Source organism: Ambystoma mexicanum, chromosome 2p (assembly GCF_040938575.1).
Source record: "Ambystoma mexicanum isolate Mex_15411 chromosome 2p, UKY_AmexF1_1, whole genome shotgun sequence".
NCBI classification, from domain to species: Eukaryota; Metazoa; Chordata; class Amphibia; order Caudata; family Ambystomatidae; genus Ambystoma; species Ambystoma mexicanum.
In genome coordinates this window covers 1,117,923,390-1,117,941,019 of record NC_090923.1, presented here as the reverse complement: position 1 = coordinate 1,117,941,019, position 17,630 = coordinate 1,117,923,390, and the positions used below count along the sequence as shown (strand labels likewise).

The window sequence follows — 17,630 nt, the reverse complement described above, 5'->3', positions numbered from 1 at the left end:
TGCGGCAGAAGGCTGCACTTCTCTGGCAAAGTCTAGATCATGGTGAAAACAACAGCAAAAAGTTTAAGGGTTGCCACATGGAAGGAAAATTACCCACAATTAAGAAATCTTTCCTAACAGATGTAGGGGGCAATTAACCCCAAAATGGCCCGACCCTTCATAGTACCCACAAAGGTGCAATGAACGATAGCGTTTCTTCTCGGCTTCTGACAATGGGCCCTGTAAAGCACCTAGCTGCACAGGTTTGGGGCTGGTCTCTGCTGGTCCGGAAATCACGGGAATCATGCTGGTTCTTGGGACTGCGTGTTCTTGTCTCCTCTTTTCTCCACGCCCCTCAACCAAACAGAAATCTATTTGAAGAACCAGGCCTAGCGGAGCCTGAAGGGTGTTGGTTTTGGCTATGCAGACCAGTTCATCCTTATACTCTTCCCGGAGTCCTTTCTTGAACGATGGCCTCTGCATGATTTCAGGCAACTGTGAATTGGCGGCTACCTGATGAAAATGACTGATTGTAAATTGTAATTGTTTATTTATACAGCGCTTAAACACAGGTGGAGTGCTTCAAAGCTCTTCAAGGCGGGAGGGAGCAAGGGGATACAGTAGTCATTCTTAGGCCTTGAAGTTTCCGAATGATCTAACAGAAAAAAACTAGCATACTAGGCCTGACAGCATTACTCCTAGTGCAAGTGCATGAAGTGTTACTGTTGCGATAAAGCTATGGAGTGGGAACAAAAAAAGGGGGTGGGGGACAGGACAAATTAACTTACTAGTCCTAGTACATTCAAGTCATGCATGCGGACAGACGGATGTGGGGAGAGTGCGGGGAAAGCACGTCCAGTCCAACAGGACCCTGGGTTAAGTGCAAAGAGGTTGCCCCGCTCATGGAGCATAAGCTGAAAGTGCAGTAACGCTGAACATAGTGCAGCGGCCCGGAGGCAAGTGCACAAGACTGGCGAGGGAGCCTGGAACCTGTAAAGCTCTGGAGATGAACCAGGCAACCAGTCAGCAAAAACTGAACAGTTAGGGAGAAGGCGGAAGGAGGGTAGAGAGAAAAAAGAACGGAGGTTAGCAGGGGAGAAGGGGAGAGAAGGAGGAAGAGAAGAGGAAAGTTCTTGAGGGGTTTCTGCAACTTAAGGTGCTCTGGCTCAAGACGGAGAGAGGCACCTGCACAAGATAAAGATGGATCCCCAAATCTCTGTTTGGAAAAACAGCTCAGCCGCAGAGTGTTGGAGGAGGACGAGCGAAGGACTCTGGAGGGAGAGTATTTAGGAAGAGAACGTTGTAGATAGTGCGGGCCCCAGCCCCAGAAAGCCTTCTGGATTATGCAGAGGGTCTTGAACTTGTTCCTTGCAGCCACGGGAAGCCAGTGGAGAGATTTCAGTGCCAGAGAAATGCAGCCCCTGGGCTTGAGGCCGAGGATAAGTCTTGCGGTTCTGTTCTGGATGAGTTGTAGAGGAAGGAAGATTAAGAAAGAGGCTTTTGCAGTTGTCCAGCCTAGAGAGAACCAGGGCTCTCGAGATGGTGAGCCTTTGGGGGAAAGTGATAAAAGGTAGAATAACTCTGAGGAGGTGCAGATGGTAGTGGGACTTTTTAGAGATGTTCGAGATGTGAGAAGAGGAGAGTGTGGAGTCGAAGATGACCCAAAGATTCTTTTGGCTCATTGGTGGGTGCGGGTACAGGCCCAAGGGAGGATGGCCAGTGTGAAAGTGCAAAAGCGGGAGCAGGCGTCCCAACGAGGACGATCTCTGTCTTACTGGAATTCAGGCAGAGATCGTTAGCAGTAAACCAAGACTGAAATGCAGACAGACAGTCAGGGATGAGCGAGGAGGAGGAGGAGGCTGAGGGTAGCCTGAAAGAGAGCTGAGTGTCATCTGCATAACACTGAAAGTAAGAGGTAAAGATAGAGATCCTGTGGGCCAAGGGGGGCATGTAGATATTGAAGAACCAGGGGGCTCTAACCTATCCCCCTGGGGGACATCACAAGTAGAGAGAGTGATAGAAGAGAGAAAAGAGAAAAGACCCAAGTTGCACCTGGGAAGGACAGTTAGAGCCACGCCAGGGCCTGATCTATGATGCCAAGGGGATCATGGGGACGGGAGATCAGGATGTTGTGGTTTACTGTATCGAAAGCAGAAGAGAGTTCGAGAAGAGTAGAGTTAGAGTCCATATTTGAGATCAGGTCTTCACAGGTGTTCAGAAGAGCAGTTTCCGTGCCTCTGGATGCTCTAAAGCCAGACTGATGGTCGTGGAGACAACCAACAGATTCAGTGTGGAGGGTAAGTTGAGTGATAGCCAGTTTCTCTAGGAGTTTTCCCAGGAAAGGGGTGATGGAGACCAGGCGATAGTTTGCCGGAATAGACAGGTCAGCAGAGGTTTCTTTTTTGCATGGGGTGCACAAGAGAGTGCTTGAGGGGAGAGGGGAAAACTCCAGTGGTGAAAGAGAGGTTGCAGAGGTCAGCCAAGGCTGGAGCAAGAGTGTCACTATTGTCCTTGATGATTTTGGAAGGGCAGGGATCCACGTGTTTGGAAGAGGCTTCCATAGACCGGGCTTGTCTAGAGACCTCATCAGGTGTGACAGGGAAGAGGGGGGAGAGAAGAGGGGAAATGGTGGGGGCAGCCGAGGGGGGGCCTATGATTTAGGCAATCAGGTCGTGATGCACCTGTTTGATATCCACCAGCTGATTCTGTGCTGAACTGGGAAGGTTGGGAAAGTGAAATACAACTATAAAGGTATTTTATTTCGAAAACGGCAAAATCTGCCTGGATGGAACTGTTGAAACATATGGAGCCACTCATGCTAGGGTACTCCTGGTGAGGTTCCTGAGTATATATCCTATTTTGGCCTTGTCCGGAGTAAAATGGGAAGATCTGAACTGGAAGTGATTACAGAATTCTGCTAGTAGGTGGGAGTCTTCATCAAACTTCAAAGGCATGGTATGAGCCATTGCTTGTTCAGAAACCAATGCGGCCACCCCCTGAGTAATGACTTACTTCAATACAGCATTTTCCAGCTTGAGGTTTGTTATCTCGGCCCTCAGGGCTTGCAAATACTTGCGCATCTGTGCCATGACTTCTCTGTCAAATTCAGTGTCTCGCCGATGTTGCGTACCTGGATTACATCAAACTCTGTGGAATACCCAATCCAGTCTGACTAGTTGCTGATGTGACATGGAAAGCAGACAAGACACTGCCCTGAGGTGACTTATGTAAAACAAAAGGGGTGATGGCTAGAAGGTTTGGAATTAAACCTCCAGACCCTCCAGACCATCGTTCCTCACCTGCCAAGCCATTACAAAACGGGCAAGGCCATATGCAAATTAGGCTCGGTCCCACCCCAAAAGAGGCAGTCCAGCCCAAACTGCTTGGTCACATCCCTTCTGCACGAGACCACAAGCATCCCCAAAGATGCTTCAGCCTTGTTGGGCCTCATCAGTGAGGAGTAGCCTGGGTCCATGACGTGAGAAAAGGTGCTGTCAGGCCCAGTCCCCATGTCACTGCCGACTTCCTTGGATTAGCGTAACGAGGAGACAATGCAAGAACTGACCAAGGAAACCAAGATGTTCAGGATGTCAGGAAGGCAGGATAATCCGAAGAGAGGGAATAATCCAAGCAGGATCACAGGAACAGACTTTCATAGGCCTGCAAGGAAATTCAGAAGGCACATCAGTGCGGCGAAACCCAGAATAAAACCAGGCAGCAAGGACAAGTAAGTGAGGCCAGGGATAGGGCTGGTAACAACAGGAGGAAGAAGACTCAAATGTAACCGCACCCGGAGGCCAGGGCATGGAGAAGTAAATCAAGGAGCAGAAAAGGAAGACCCAGAACAGAGAGAGATGGTCAAGGTGGGGATAAGGACAGGAGACCACGGAAAAGACACGGACACTAACTGAATGGTCAGGAGAACCTAACAACACAATCGAAAGCATTAAGACACACTGGTTTGTGTTCTTATGCTGCTTTTATGGAGCCTGCGGTATGGGAGTAAGACTCGGGATGCGGGGAGGGTTGCCGTGGCAACCTGGGACACCCTCCACAGTGTGTATGCGTGAAAACCGGGAGCCGGTCCCACGCGCATGCCCACCATAGAGGTGATGGCGGACATGAACAGGAGCTGGCCACACAGGAGACCGGGGTATGTCGGAGGCCTGTCCTAGACTTTGGTTTTATCTGTTCCTGCCTTAGCTGTGGGGTGACACTATGTTCCCTCTCTTGCAGGGAAATTTCACCCCATGGCCCAAGCCCCCTGCAAATAAACACAGAGGCTGTGCTTACCCTGAGCGTCCTGCAGTTATGCAAGCCTGACCTAGGCCTCTGGTTTCTTGTGTGCTGGAAGAGTGCACTGAGGGATCTTAACGGGGGGTGCAAAAAGAAAAGTAGCAGTGCTCCAGCTCCTGCTCCAGCCCATGTGTGGCATTGCTGTGAGTGGCCACACCCTGTATTTGTGCACCGATTGCACTGAAAAAAGGAGTGTGCCCAAGCCCAAACTATGGGTGCCTGCCACAGCTTTCGCAGGTGTTTCTGTTCCACTCTGGTACAAGAAGGCAAAAAACAAATGGAGGATTTCCCATACTTTGGTCCTGGTCTAGCAGCGCAGTGTGGAACCTTCCTCTCCTGGATGGTATCAGCTCCTCACTGCTGCACAATGCTCTCTTTGCACTGCGGACATTATCAGATGCAGCTCTGCAGATGCCGCTCCCTGTGAAGGAGTAAACGTCACACTCTATTCCTGCCTAAAGTAAAAATAAGAAAACATAAGCAGTGATCTACCAATGGGCCCCAGCCCACTAAGTGACCCACTTCTGCCAGCACGCATAAACCAAGTGTCTCTGGGGTGTTCCCACAACTGTTGGCCTGCAGTGCTGGCCACAAGAAAGAGAGGTGAGGAAGAAAGAGAGGTGAGGAAAGCACTGCACTCAACAATAAAAGAATCGTATAAGTCGGTAGATTCTATTTTTATTTGTGGCCTTATTGCAGATTTATTTTCCTTTCCTCGCAGCAGATTGCAGCTTTGTGTTGTTTTCTTTCAGTCAGGATTTTGTTCTGATTTGTAAAGTCTGAGGGGCTGTTTAAGCAAAGGATGCAAATAAACATCAGACCTGTGCCCTTTTAGGTGATATTAAGAGACTGCCCTCAAATACACTCATTATATTGAATTCCTATAAAAATGTATGCATAGAAAAGTTGGGGGTATTTTATGTAATTATTATTGAAGTACTTCTCTGGGTATTCATTGCTTGATTTATGGTTATATGATTTTTTAAATCTTTATTGTTACATATCTACTGAGGAAGGTTTATGTCCATTCATTTATATACATGTTTATTTAGTGGGTCATACAGTCCCCATTTACCTCTTTGCGCAGAAGAAAAGAAAGGGGAGTTTGGTGCAATCTTTACAAAACAGTTAAAATACAAATATGACCTTCCAGTGTTTAAATCAAGCCTCATATCTATGCTGTTAGTTTTCCTTCAGGAACAAAATGTTATGTTATACTCAGGCATTATCTCGATCATTGCTGACTTAATTTACAGAAGTCCCCCTTTGTTTCAGTCATTTATTGACTGGTTTCCTGTAGGTGCTGTGCCACCTCAATGCTCCAGGACACAAACAATTCAGAGAACTCCCGTCCTAGGGGTGGTTTAGCGCCTCTCCTGTTCAATTCTAATTATAACCAGCTTTTTTTTTATTTTCGCTGGGGCATATTTGCCATTGCAGGTCCCGCCCATATGGCCTAGGCGCAGTTTCAGAGTTACAGCAAACCAACCAAGACTCCAGAGGATGCATGATGCAGACATTTGCCACAACTACGACTTAAGGGCTCTATGTGCTAAAACCAATTAGAGCTAAATCTGCCTTGAGTATGGTGTGAGGAGTCAGGAATGAAACTCTGTTAGTGATGACTTTGGTTAACGACTTTTATTGAAAATAAAAACCGTAGGGAAAATGCCTCTCTGACCCTGCTCTAAGAGGTGTTTCCCTACCGAAATCAAAAACTAAGATCTGTCTGCTTCAGAATGTCCAAAACAAAACTGTCCCGTGTCCAAAGTTCTATTTTGACCCACACACTATAAATTAAATTCTATGGTGAAGATGGTAATGTCTTTAGCCTTGGGTGGTTTAGAAAAGTGCTCAAAAGGGAAGAATAAACAGCTCCAACACAAATGTTCTTTAAGGATAAAGATCCTTGCTCTAGAGCGTGGCTCCCTTTCCCTAGAATCTTCTTTCAGCACAAAGGTTCTCCAAAGATAAAAAGATCCTTGCTCCAGAAGGTGGCTCCTTTCCCCTGGATTTCTCTTTACTTTCTGATATTTTCACAAGTAACAGTTCCTTGTGCCTTTCTTGACCAGAAACAACACTGACACACAAAACTGTCTGGTGTTCTACTTTTGTCTCTTTTTCGAATACCTGGTATACTCTCCTGCCAGGGTGTAGCTCCTTCTCGCCTGGTTAACATAATCCTTTTTCTAGTCCTGATATTTCTTCTCTGGACTTCATTAACCTTTGTACATTGAGTGCCTGGAGACTGCCCCTGGGTGGTAGCGGTGCGCCGTATAACATAACATAACAATTCTTGTAACTGCCTCGTATACTCTCCTGCCAGGGCTTCTGGTATTCACACACCTATAATTGCCCGGTACACTTTCCTACAAGGGCTTCTTGTTATTCAAGCACTTGTAATTACCTGGTATTCTCTTCTGCCAGGGCTTCTTGTATTCACACACTTGTAATTGCCCGGTATACTCTCCTGCCAGGGCTTCTTGTATTCACACATTTGTAATTGCCTGGTATACTCTCCTGCCAGGGCTTCTTGTTTGACTTCTGTTCATATGGGCCCTCTGCCCTCTCCCAGACATGCACATTTACTTTGTTTGATATATTATTCTGTCCAGGTTTCCCATATACTTGTACTGTATACATTCACATACTTCACGTAAGGTTTTCACTCGCAGATCTTTTCCCCTTTTAAAAATAAGCTCTCTAGCTCTTTCTCACTTGGTTTCTTTTTTTCATTCTTTTTTTTAGTTTGCCCTTTTCCTACTTTCGAATGGAATTCCTTATGTGGAAGGTTGATGTACTTGTATGTGTTAAGACCAAAAATTGTTATTACAAAAAAACAATACTCTTTTGCTCTTTCTCTCTTGTTTTTTTTATTGAAAATTGCTTGTATTCAGCGTGGCTGCCAATACGCCCCAGTGTCCCTGCTGTCTCTAGGTGAACTCACCGGTTCTTGTTAGAGTTCCAGGCTTCTCCCGTGGTCAGCCGGTGACGGTCTTTCAGTTGGTTCCTTCTCACAACCACTTCCTCTTGGCTTTCACGTCTCTCGCGGCTTCCGCTGGGTTCGTCTATTTCGTTCTAGGCTCCGGTGTGTTAGATGCTGCTTTCTAACACCTGCAAACACCCAGGAAATTGTCATCGACACCTGCGGCTCCCGCAGCGTGTCCTCTTCACATGGCAGCTTCTTTCTTCTTGGTTCTTGAGCCCACTGGCTTCACCACACCGGTCTCAGCCTTTCAGTCTCTGGATCCACATAGAGAGGCGCAGCTCTCTCATGCCAGCAGCAGCCCTCTGCTATCTGCTTCTGATCTTTAAATTTTCTGGTCACAGGTGTGTATGTGTAACAACCAGAGCACTTGTTGTGCTTGTGGCCTCCTTCACTCTGCGGCTGCCATCCCCTGACCACATGGCAGGAGGTCACTACTGGGAAAACAGTGATGACTCCTTCAGATTCATCACATACCCTTCCCCTTAAGATCGGGCTTCCCGCACAGGCCCATCATTTCGGTATTTGTCAGTGTTTCCCTCCACATAAGGAGTGTCTTCTTTAGCCTTGGTATCCTACCTCCAAATAGGGCCTTCTGGTAAAAAACCATCTTCTTCCCAGGAATCGAAAGGGGAATAGGGAAAGGAGGTCTTATTAGCATTTCTTGGTAGCCCAGGAATAACAGCAGCATTTATTTGGGTTGATACCCCCTGGACTCGGATGGCAACAGGGGTTTTGTGATATACCTCCTCATCCCCATGGACACAGGTAATATGTATTGGGGTTATCTTTCCAAAATCTCTGGTTGTGATTAAATCGGCTCTTATTGCTGTCTGCTTACTGCAGATTAAGGCTTTAACAGGTACCCCGTTTACTGTGGCCGAGTCATGGGTTTTACATGGAGTAACCCCACAGAAAAAATGACTGGCACTTTCAATGCCTTCTTCTTCAGGAAAGCTAGCTTCTTCCCATTCCCCTCCTGTCATGTAACCAATCTCAAAGGGTTCCTCTTTTCTGTTTGAGGCACAGTGCCTGGCCAAAAGCCCTGACTGTCCACAAGAAAAACATATGATGGAGGTGAGTTTAAGGGTTTGTATCTTCTCTTGCCTTATTTTCCCTCTTTCTTTGCCTGTCATGGGTTTTCTTTCTCCTATCACTATATCTTTTAATACTGGTTTATGGGAGCTATTTTGATTCCTATTGTTTACAGGGTTTGGGGAAACCCCTTTTGATCTTTTATGGGTTCATCACTCCGGTGCAGGCTTTTTAAATGTGTATTGGCTTTGGCATAGTTTTGGGCTGTTTCTGTAGCCGTTGCTAAACTAGGTCTGTTTAACTGTCCTTTGTACATAGAGGGGAAAGCAGTTTACAAACTGCTCGATGGTTAGGGCTTCCAGTACTTCAGGTAAAGTTTTCTTACCGAGCCCCAGAGCCATAGTAGTTTGCACTCTAGCCCCCAATTGATGTTTCTTAGTTTTTGTTTATTGAAATGATCTCCTCTGGCCCACCCTTTGTAATAATCCTTGTTTTATTTCATCAAACGTAGCTGTGCCCAATGGATTTAATAGTTGATATGAATTGTATAGGTCACCTCTCAACAGAGGAGCCAGATAACAAGATTTTTAGTCATCTCCCCAATGGAATTGATGCGCTAACATTTAAAAATTGAGAAATAAATGTCCTCGGTCCTCCCCTTCCTTGTAAGGTTCTAACACCCCATGGGGTAATATAGGTCTCTGTTGAGAAGTAATAATTCGACCCAGCCCGATTTCAAACCGATCTTCGGCTTGGATCTGGTGGTCGGTTAACTGAGTTAACAGATTTTGTATAGTAACCATCTCATGGTTTTCTGCTTTTCCTGGGATTTTACTGGTATCTTCCTTTCCAACAAAGCTAATATCCCGTTCAATAATACATAAACCGGGCTCTTGAACCAAATACTCTGTCCGCTTGGTTGCAAAGGAAAATATCTCTTCTTCTACTCCTTAAGGCTGGTCTATTTCTCTTTGGTCAGATGTGTCTTTTTGTGGGGTAGGTTCCCCTAGATTTTCTTTCCCGGCAGGGTCCAGAGGGGTCTCCTGTTTCTAATGTATCTGCTTGATATATTATCCTGTCTGGGTTTCCCATATAGTTGCATTCACATGGTATACTTGTAAGGTTTTCACTTTCCGTTCTTTCCCGTTTTAACAATAAGCTCTCTCGCTCTTTCTATCTTGGTTCCTTTTTTAAATTTATTTTTAATTTTTTAATTTGCCCTTTTCCTACTTTCTAATAGCATTGCTTATGTAGAAGGTTGAAGTAGCTGACCAGACCAAAGAACTGAAATTTAAAAAAAAGAAAAAAAAACAATAAGCTCTCTCGCTCTTTCTCTCTTGGTTTCTTTATTTATAATTGCTTGCATTTGGCATGGCTGCCAATACACCCTGGTGTCCCCGCTGTCTCTGGGTGGAATCACCGGTTCTTGTTGGTGTTCCTGGTTTCTCCCGCGGTCCGCCGGTGACGGTCTTTCAGTTGGTTCTTTCTCGTGACCGCTTCCTCTTGGCTGGTACGACGTCCTTTCATCGCGGGATGTTTTTTCGCTGGGGTTTTTACCGTAAATTCTTTTTTTTAAAAACCCATACAATTTTTTAGGGGGGTGAGTACATTATATATATGGGGTCTGGGTGTTTGGGGATAAATACAAATTAAAGAAATTGGGGTGGTTGGGGAAGGGAACCCCCACCCCAAAAATAATGTTTTCAAAATTCGATGGGTTTTTTCGTAAAGAAAATTGCGGTAAAAGACCCAGCGAAAAAACATCACGTGATTAAATGATATGGAACCCTGTTGGCTTTCCCATCTCTTGCAGCTTTCGTTGGGCTTGTCTGCTTCATTCCAGGCTCTGGTGATTTAGACGCTGCTTTCAAATACCTGTGAACGCCAAGGAGTCTGTCGTCGACTCCTGCCACTCCAGCTGCAGCGTGTCCTCTTCACGTGGTAGTTTCTTTCTTCTTGGGTCTCGAGCCCGCTGGCTCAACCAAACAGGTCTCAGCCTTTCAGTCTCTCGATCTGCACTTCGACTCTCTGCTTTTGCTCTTTAAATTTCCTGGTCACAGTTTTGTATGTGTAACAACTAGAGAGCTCCTTGGGCTTGTGGCCTCTTTCCCTCTGCATTGCTCGGTTCCTCCTCCTCATCCCAGTATTTTGGTAATTCTGGGAAAGGAAGCCCATTCTTGAGAATGTGCACGATAAACTTGGATAAACATTCTTAATGATTTTCAAGGGCAAGTCAGTCCTGGATGATTGGTAGGTAGAACTGGAGAAGGCATTTTCATAAGTTTCACAAGGGAGATCAGAGTTGTAAGGTTAAGCTATGAGTCTTGGGAAAAGGTTTTTACTATCCTTCAGAGGAGGATGAGGAGATGTATGACAATAGGCCATGAGGGTATTAGGTATGGGAGGGTTATCCTCAAGGGAAAATGGGGGATACCATGTCTCATCCGATGAAGCCATGTCTCCCGCCACGTGATCCTCCCTCATATAGCCACCCCCTGGGTCAGGATCAGGTAGTAGCTGCCGTCCCCTGGCCACATGGGAGAAGGTCCCCGCCGGGAAAACAGTGATGACTCCATATCGGATTCATCACAATGGTCAGACAAGCACAGGGAGCAATTATGCATGATCAAGAGCGTTACTGCAGAAGAAAAAGATTTGTGGAAAAAGTTATATTGTTAGGGTAACTGAAGAGAGAGGGATGATGAGGCTTCGGAACTGCAGGGCCGGGGAAGTGGAAGCAGCTAGACATATGGTAGCATCCCAGCAAATCCGGGAGTTCAGAAAATGGGCGTTATTGTACAGTATTGCCTGCTCTCCCATCCCCCTGATGTGCAGGACACCCTCGCCTCATGCTGGCCCATACCACACTTCCATTTTCCCTCACCGCTCTGCCGTACTCACCCCTCTTACCTTATTCCTGCTCCACCGCCTCTTGCAGCCTCCTTGCTGCACCTCTTTCCCACTCCAGTCACCCCACCCTGCCACATATCTGACTGTCATGAAAAGTGAGGAGGGACTAGAAGACCTTCTCCTCTTTTTCCATGGTAGCTATTTTCTTCTATAGTTTCTTTTAATTTGTGAAAAACTGCAGCCATGTTGTTTCACAAAAAAAAGCTATTGGTGCACCAGACTGCATGCCCAGGTGCTAATAGCTACAATTCCCCGGTGAAGAGCATTACCACCTGGTAATGGCACAGAGTCCTATGTTAAAGCCCCCTTGGGCCACAGACCTTTATAAGACAGTAATGCCCCACACCTGGCGGATTATTGCTTAAGTACATTCATAGGGCTATTTTAATATGTTAAAGGAGATAATCCAGGTTAGCATTGGGGGAACGTAATGGGGAGAGATGATGAGAGGTGGGGAAAGAGGCATGATTGGAAGTGTTTTTTGTATTAGTACTTTCATAGGAAGGTTTTAGTCTGTTAAAAGCGACAAGCCAGGTTAGTATTGTTTGTAAACTCTGAAATGACAAGTTTCTACTTAAATAGGGCCTGCTGTTAGTGCCGTCTTTCCCAAAGAGAAGTTGCCTCTATTACTACACCAAGATGGCAAAAGCCCATCCAATACATCCAGGGAACTGAAATTATAGGTATTATAGTACCAAGGCTGGACCCCAGCCTCCTCACTAATGAGGTGTTTTCCTCGCAAGGGCAAAGCAGTAGGCCTCTCTTGTGTGGTCTGTGCAGAAGAGATATGTATTGGCATTTATTTTGGATACTGACCGCTGACCAATCTTTAACAAGCAGTGCAGCACTTTACAACAATGGGCTACTAGGAATACAGGTAACGGGGCACAAGATACAGTGGGGCAGTAATACATTACAATTACACAAATGGAGCAATAATTTGGGGTGACCTAGGGTCTACCGGTGTTGAAATTTATACATATCTAGATAGAATAAATAGACAACACCATCTGGTTTATTATGCTTTCAGAATAAAAAAAGGCTTTCCTCCAACATAAGAAAAAATGAGTGTTCGCCCCCTCCAACCTCCCCTCAATTACACAAAACACAAGGACTCACAAAGGATTACAAAACGCACACGTTGTGGAATGAATGTATCTTTAAGGATTCTATCTTAGACCTGGTTAGTGGTATAACCGTGTATTAGGTAACATAATAGAATACATTCTTTGCAACCCCAAGATTTAGCAAAACAAATGAATAAACAATCCCCCAAAACGCTTGAAAGAATGGATGAAAGATTGGGCCTGGTACAGGCTCCTGCTAGCCAAGTACTGGAGCCCACAGACCTGACAAACACCTCAGCCCTGCACTGCAGCCTTGGAAGAGAAATGGTTTGGCAGGAAGCAGTTGGGTGGTGAAGCTGGGCCCAGAAATAGTTGGCGAGCATAAGGCCCTACGCATACTCACATCATTCCCATCACCTTGTTGAGGAATGTCCCTTCTGCCAGTCTCAGGAACTCACAACACATTTCTGTGGATGCATTCTGGGCCTCTATGGAGGGTGTCTGAGGGTCTCCTCTGTCCTCCACTCGGTCCTCAAATGTTCTCACCTGCAGGACAGAGAAGCCACAGTGATGGTTGGTCAGTTGAATTGGACATAGCAGATGAAGTTTGGTGTGATCAATAATGCTGCTCATGCTCAATAAAGTTGGTCATGGTCAGGGGCTTTGACCACTGGCAGTGCTGTTAGTAAAAATACATGACCATGATCAAGGCCATAGTCATGGAAACGGGTATTGGTCATAGGTATTGCTATTCACCTCAGTGCATAGTGTTGGTCTACATCAGTGATGACTGTCATAATCAATTGTGTTGTTCATGGTGGACATCAATGACTAGAAGCCTTGTTGGCTATAGTCAAGGGTGTTGTTCGCAATAATTTATGATGTTCATGATCAATGGTGTTCTTCATGGTCAGCAGTGCTAGATGTAATCAATGCCACTGGCCATGGCCAATGCTGTTGTCCAACATCAATGGCATTGGCTGTTATCAAGGGTTTTGATCATGATTTTGGTCAGTGGAGATAACCGTAGTCAGTGGTGTCACCTAGTCAGCAGCAATAGTTGCAGGAAAATGTTGTAGGCCATGTTCAATACTGTTGCCCATGCCAGTGGCATTAGCCACAGTCAATGGAGTCAGTCATATTCAGTGGGGTTCATCATGATCACTGGTATTTCGCCATCTCCAGTTGCATTTGCCTTAGTCCGTTTTTTCCTGTGGCTAATGGTGTAGGTTATAGTGAATTATGGTGATCATGTTAAACATTATCAGTCTGATAACTAGTGTTGTTGATGGTCACTCGTTATGGTCATGTTAATTTGTTTCGGTAATGTTCATGTTGTTGGTCATAGCCAAGGGTTATCCTCACAGCCAATTGTGCAAGTCATGGGGAATGGTGTTGGTCATTGTCAAGACATAGACAGTGCTGTTCATCAATGTCATTGGTATTACTCATGGTACCAAATAACATTGATTGAGTTGAAACGAGTGTTAAAGAACTATTTCTAGAATGTTAGCTTTATTTTTAGAAATTTCTGATTGTGTGTAAATTTCGTTGTTAATTGTGTTTTCTAGTCACCTTAGCGCAAGCACAGGAAGCCTATCAGCACGACAGTTCAAGAGGAGGAGAAAGACGGTGCGAATCAAGAGGATCACAAGGAGAGAAGCGACCTTGCCCCTTTCGACCAAGGCCTGTGAAACCTCAGCAGAAGGAATTTTAATAGATAGTGTGTGTTGCAGCAGATGTCAATGGTACACATGGCCCTCCTCCGCTGATAACCAAGCCGGGGAGAGACGCTTGCCACTGTAGTATCGGCCTTGACTCAAGAGACAAGAAAAACCAAGAAGTTCATTACAGCCGGTGAGTCGAGGGGAGTGCCGATAAGAAACCGAACTGTGTTGAACAAAAGTAGCAAACGTCTAATTGAAGAAAGTATAAAGAGCTATTAATGTGAGAGGGGAAAACCAGCTAAGGAGAAGTCAGGCACCACGTGGGTGTTCACTCGGGAAACTCTGGGCGATTACTCTATCGTTAATGTTAATGTTAAAGGTATTTATATAGCGCACCGTAACCAATGGAGTTGAAACTACCGTTACCAAAAGGCCTTGTGAAAGGCGCTAGAAAGGGGTCAAAGTGGACATACAGGGGTCTAGTAAAATCCTCTGTACAGTCGAAAGTCTTTGACAAGCAGATGATTGTGAAGCTAGGGGAAGTGAATCCCGCATCGTAAGAACTGTTCAAGGAATGGTGTGATTGACAAAGTTGGCAAGAGTGAACCCGACAGAGGGATGCCGATAGTAAACTGATTAAAAAGACATAAAGATTTGTGATTGTCACAGATGAGATTGTGTTGAAAGCCATAGTGCACCCGACGCAGGGAGGCTAATCATTCGAGACGGGTCTGAGCCTGGAAGAGGGGGACCCATGGGTGAAGAAGCATCATCCCAAGTGCAAAACAGAAAATAACTTTTGTTTATGAGTTTGAACTCATCAGGCACTCGGAAGGCAGAAAGTTAATATTGTCAAGAACCTTTTGTGGATCCGAGCCCGGAAGAGGGAGATCCAGCGGTGAAAAGGCATCACCCAACATACAACAGAAAGTAACTTTTGTTTATTATTTTGAAACACATCAGGTCCTTGGAGACAAGAGACTTTTTTGTAGAAAAGAGACTTAACCACTGAAGGCTCTGATAGCTGAGAGCGGAACTGTTGGCTCGTGCTGGGAAAGCTTGAGCGTGTGCTGTGATTCGGAGTACCACCTTATCCGTGCTTAAAACATGGGGAAGCGAGACCCCAACTGACGCATCCTGACTTATTATTTGTAAAAACTTCTTTCTTTCCTGTGAATCCTATACCACCCTCTTTGTTTGTATTTAGCCTAAGGATTGGCAATGGGTTTTTCTTAGTATAGGCCCTTTTATTTGACAAGAAGCCACTAGGACTGCCTTATTATTATTTAATGGTCGTAGCTTGCTCCCATGTTAGATTTTGATTTAGAATAGGCGTTTTTCCAACCTAGCTATACAGTTTAATAAACAACCTTGAACTGTTGAACTGTGATCACTTGTGTCTGTCTTTCCTGTTGCCACCATGTGTTACTTTCACAAGGAACTCTTCTTTGGCTTGGATTTCTTGCAGAACCTTCTCATGTGCAGTAATTGTGATTGTTTATTTATACAGCGCGTATACACAGGTGGAGCTTCAAAGCGCTTCAAGTGGGAAAGGAAAAGGGGAGTACAGTAATCATTCTTAGGCCTCGAAGTTTCCGAATGATCAGACTGAAAAACTAGCATACTAGGCCTGATGGCATTTCTCCTAGTGCAAGTGCATGAATTGGTACAGTTGTGTCCAAGCTGGGGGGAGGATGCCGGGGAGTGAGGGGATCGAGGGTACAGACAAACTTACTAGTCCTAGTACATTTAAGTTATGCATACCTACAGACGGAGGTGCGAGGAATCGGGGGTGGGGGAGACAAGCGCGTCCAGTCCAACAGGGCCCTGGGTTAAGTGCAGAGAGGTTGCCCTCGCTCAGGAGCATAAGCTGAAAGTGCAGTAATGCTGAACATAGTGCAGTGGCCCGGAGCCAAGTGTAAAAGACTGACGAGGGAGCCTCAGACCTGTAAGGCTCTGGAGGTGAACCATGCAACCAGTCAGAAAAAACTGAGCAGAGTTAGGGAGGAGAGGGGGGAAGGAAAGGTGGAGAGAAAAAGAACAGAGGTTAGCAGGGGAGAGGGAGAGAGAAGGAGATAGAGAAGAAGAAGGTCTTGAGGAGTTTCCGGAGCTTGAGGCGTGCCAGCTCAAGATAGGGGGAGGCAGGCAGGCTGTTCCAGAAGATAAGATCTACCCCCAAATCTCTGTATGTGAAAGTGGCTCACCTGCAGAGAGTTGGAGGAGGACAAGCAGAGGATTCTAGAGGGAGAGTATTTAGGAAGAGAGTGTTGTAGATATTGCAGGCCCAGGCCCCAGAAAGCCTGGTGGATTATGTAGAGGGTCTTGAATGTAATCCTTGCAGCCACAGGGAGCCGGTGGAGGGATTTCAGCACCGGAGAGATGCGGCCCCTGGGCTTGAGGCCAAGGATAAGTCTTGCAGTTCTGTTGGAGGCTGTTGCAATAGTCCAGCTTAGAGAGAATCAGGGCTCTCGAGGTGGTGAGCCTCTGGGGGAAAGTAAGGAAAGGTAGAATACCTCTGAGGAGGTGAAGTTGGTAGTGGGACTTTTTGGAGATGTGAGAAGAGAAGGAGAGCGTGAAGTCGAGGATGACGCCTAGACTTTTTGCCTCATTGGTGGCTGAGGACGCAGGGCAAGGGGGGCCGGCCAATGTGAAAGTGGGAAAGCAGGAGCAGGGGTCCCAATGAGGACAATCTCTGTCTTACTGATATTCAGGCAGAGATCGTTAGCAGCACACCAACACTGAATTGTGGATAGACAGTCAGGGATGAGCGAGGAGGAGGAGGCAGAGGGTAGCTTGAAAGAGAGCTGTGTGTCAACCGCATAACACTGAAAGTTGGTGGCAAAGGTAGAGATCCTGTGGGCCAAGAGGGCCATGTAGATATTGAACAACCAGGGGTAAGGGTTATATCACTGGGAGACACCACAAGCAGAGAGAGTGATAGAAGAGAGAAAGGACCCAAGTTCCACCTGGGAAGGCCGGTCAGAGAGAAAGGAGGCGAGCAAGGCCAGGGCCAGATCTGTGATGCCCAGGGTATCACAGAGACAAGAGATCAGGATGTTATGCTTCACCGTATCGAAAGCAGAAGAGAGGCTGAGAAGAATGAGGAGAGAAGGAGAGTTAGAGTCAAGATTTCAGAGCAGGTGTTCACGGGTGTTCAGAAGAGCAGTTTCTGTGCCTCTGGATGCTCTAAAGCCAGACTGGTGGTTATGGAGATAACCAATAGGTTCAGTGTGGAGGGTTAGTTGAGTGAAAGCCAGCTTCTCCAAGAGTTTTCCCAGGAAAGGGGTGATGGAGATCAGGCGATAGTTTGCTGGAAAAGACGGGTCGGCTGACGTTTATTTTAACAGAGGGTGCACAAGACAGTGTTTGAGAGGAGAGGAGAAAACTCCAGCTCAGAGGCAACGTGCTCGCCTTGGAAGCAAGACAACATGGAGCAACTCAGGTTTGATCCCCGGGTCCGCGCTTAGAAACCTCTGGGTATTAAGCGCATTATCAATAACCTATGGAGGGGATGGGTCACTTTGGTTTGGTTTATGCCCACTCTAAGATCAAAAATCCTTTACCAAATTCGGTTACACAACACCCATGGGATTTTTCATTCTTAAAAAATGACATTAAATTGCTGATAAGTAAGGCATCCTCTTCGAGGGCGGCCGCGCCTAATGGATTAGCAAACATTATCTTTAAGGG

At 46.1% G+C, this 17,630-nt stretch overlaps 1 protein-coding gene across 3 annotated transcripts in view; it reads right to left on the bottom strand.

Moving 5' to 3' along the window:
• Nucleotides 1-17,630, bottom strand: part of CCDC88B (coiled-coil domain containing 88B) — a 1,445,666-nt gene that overhangs the window by 1,305,263 nt on the left and 122,773 nt on the right. For all 3 annotated transcript variants that reach the window (XM_069645149.1, XM_069645150.1, XM_069645151.1), the window contains exon 2: nucleotides 12,677-12,819. In XM_069645149.1, coding sequence (XP_069501250.1) covers nucleotides 12,677-12,819 — 143 coding nt within the window. The remainder of the gene's footprint in view (nucleotides 1-12,676; nucleotides 12,820-17,630) is intronic.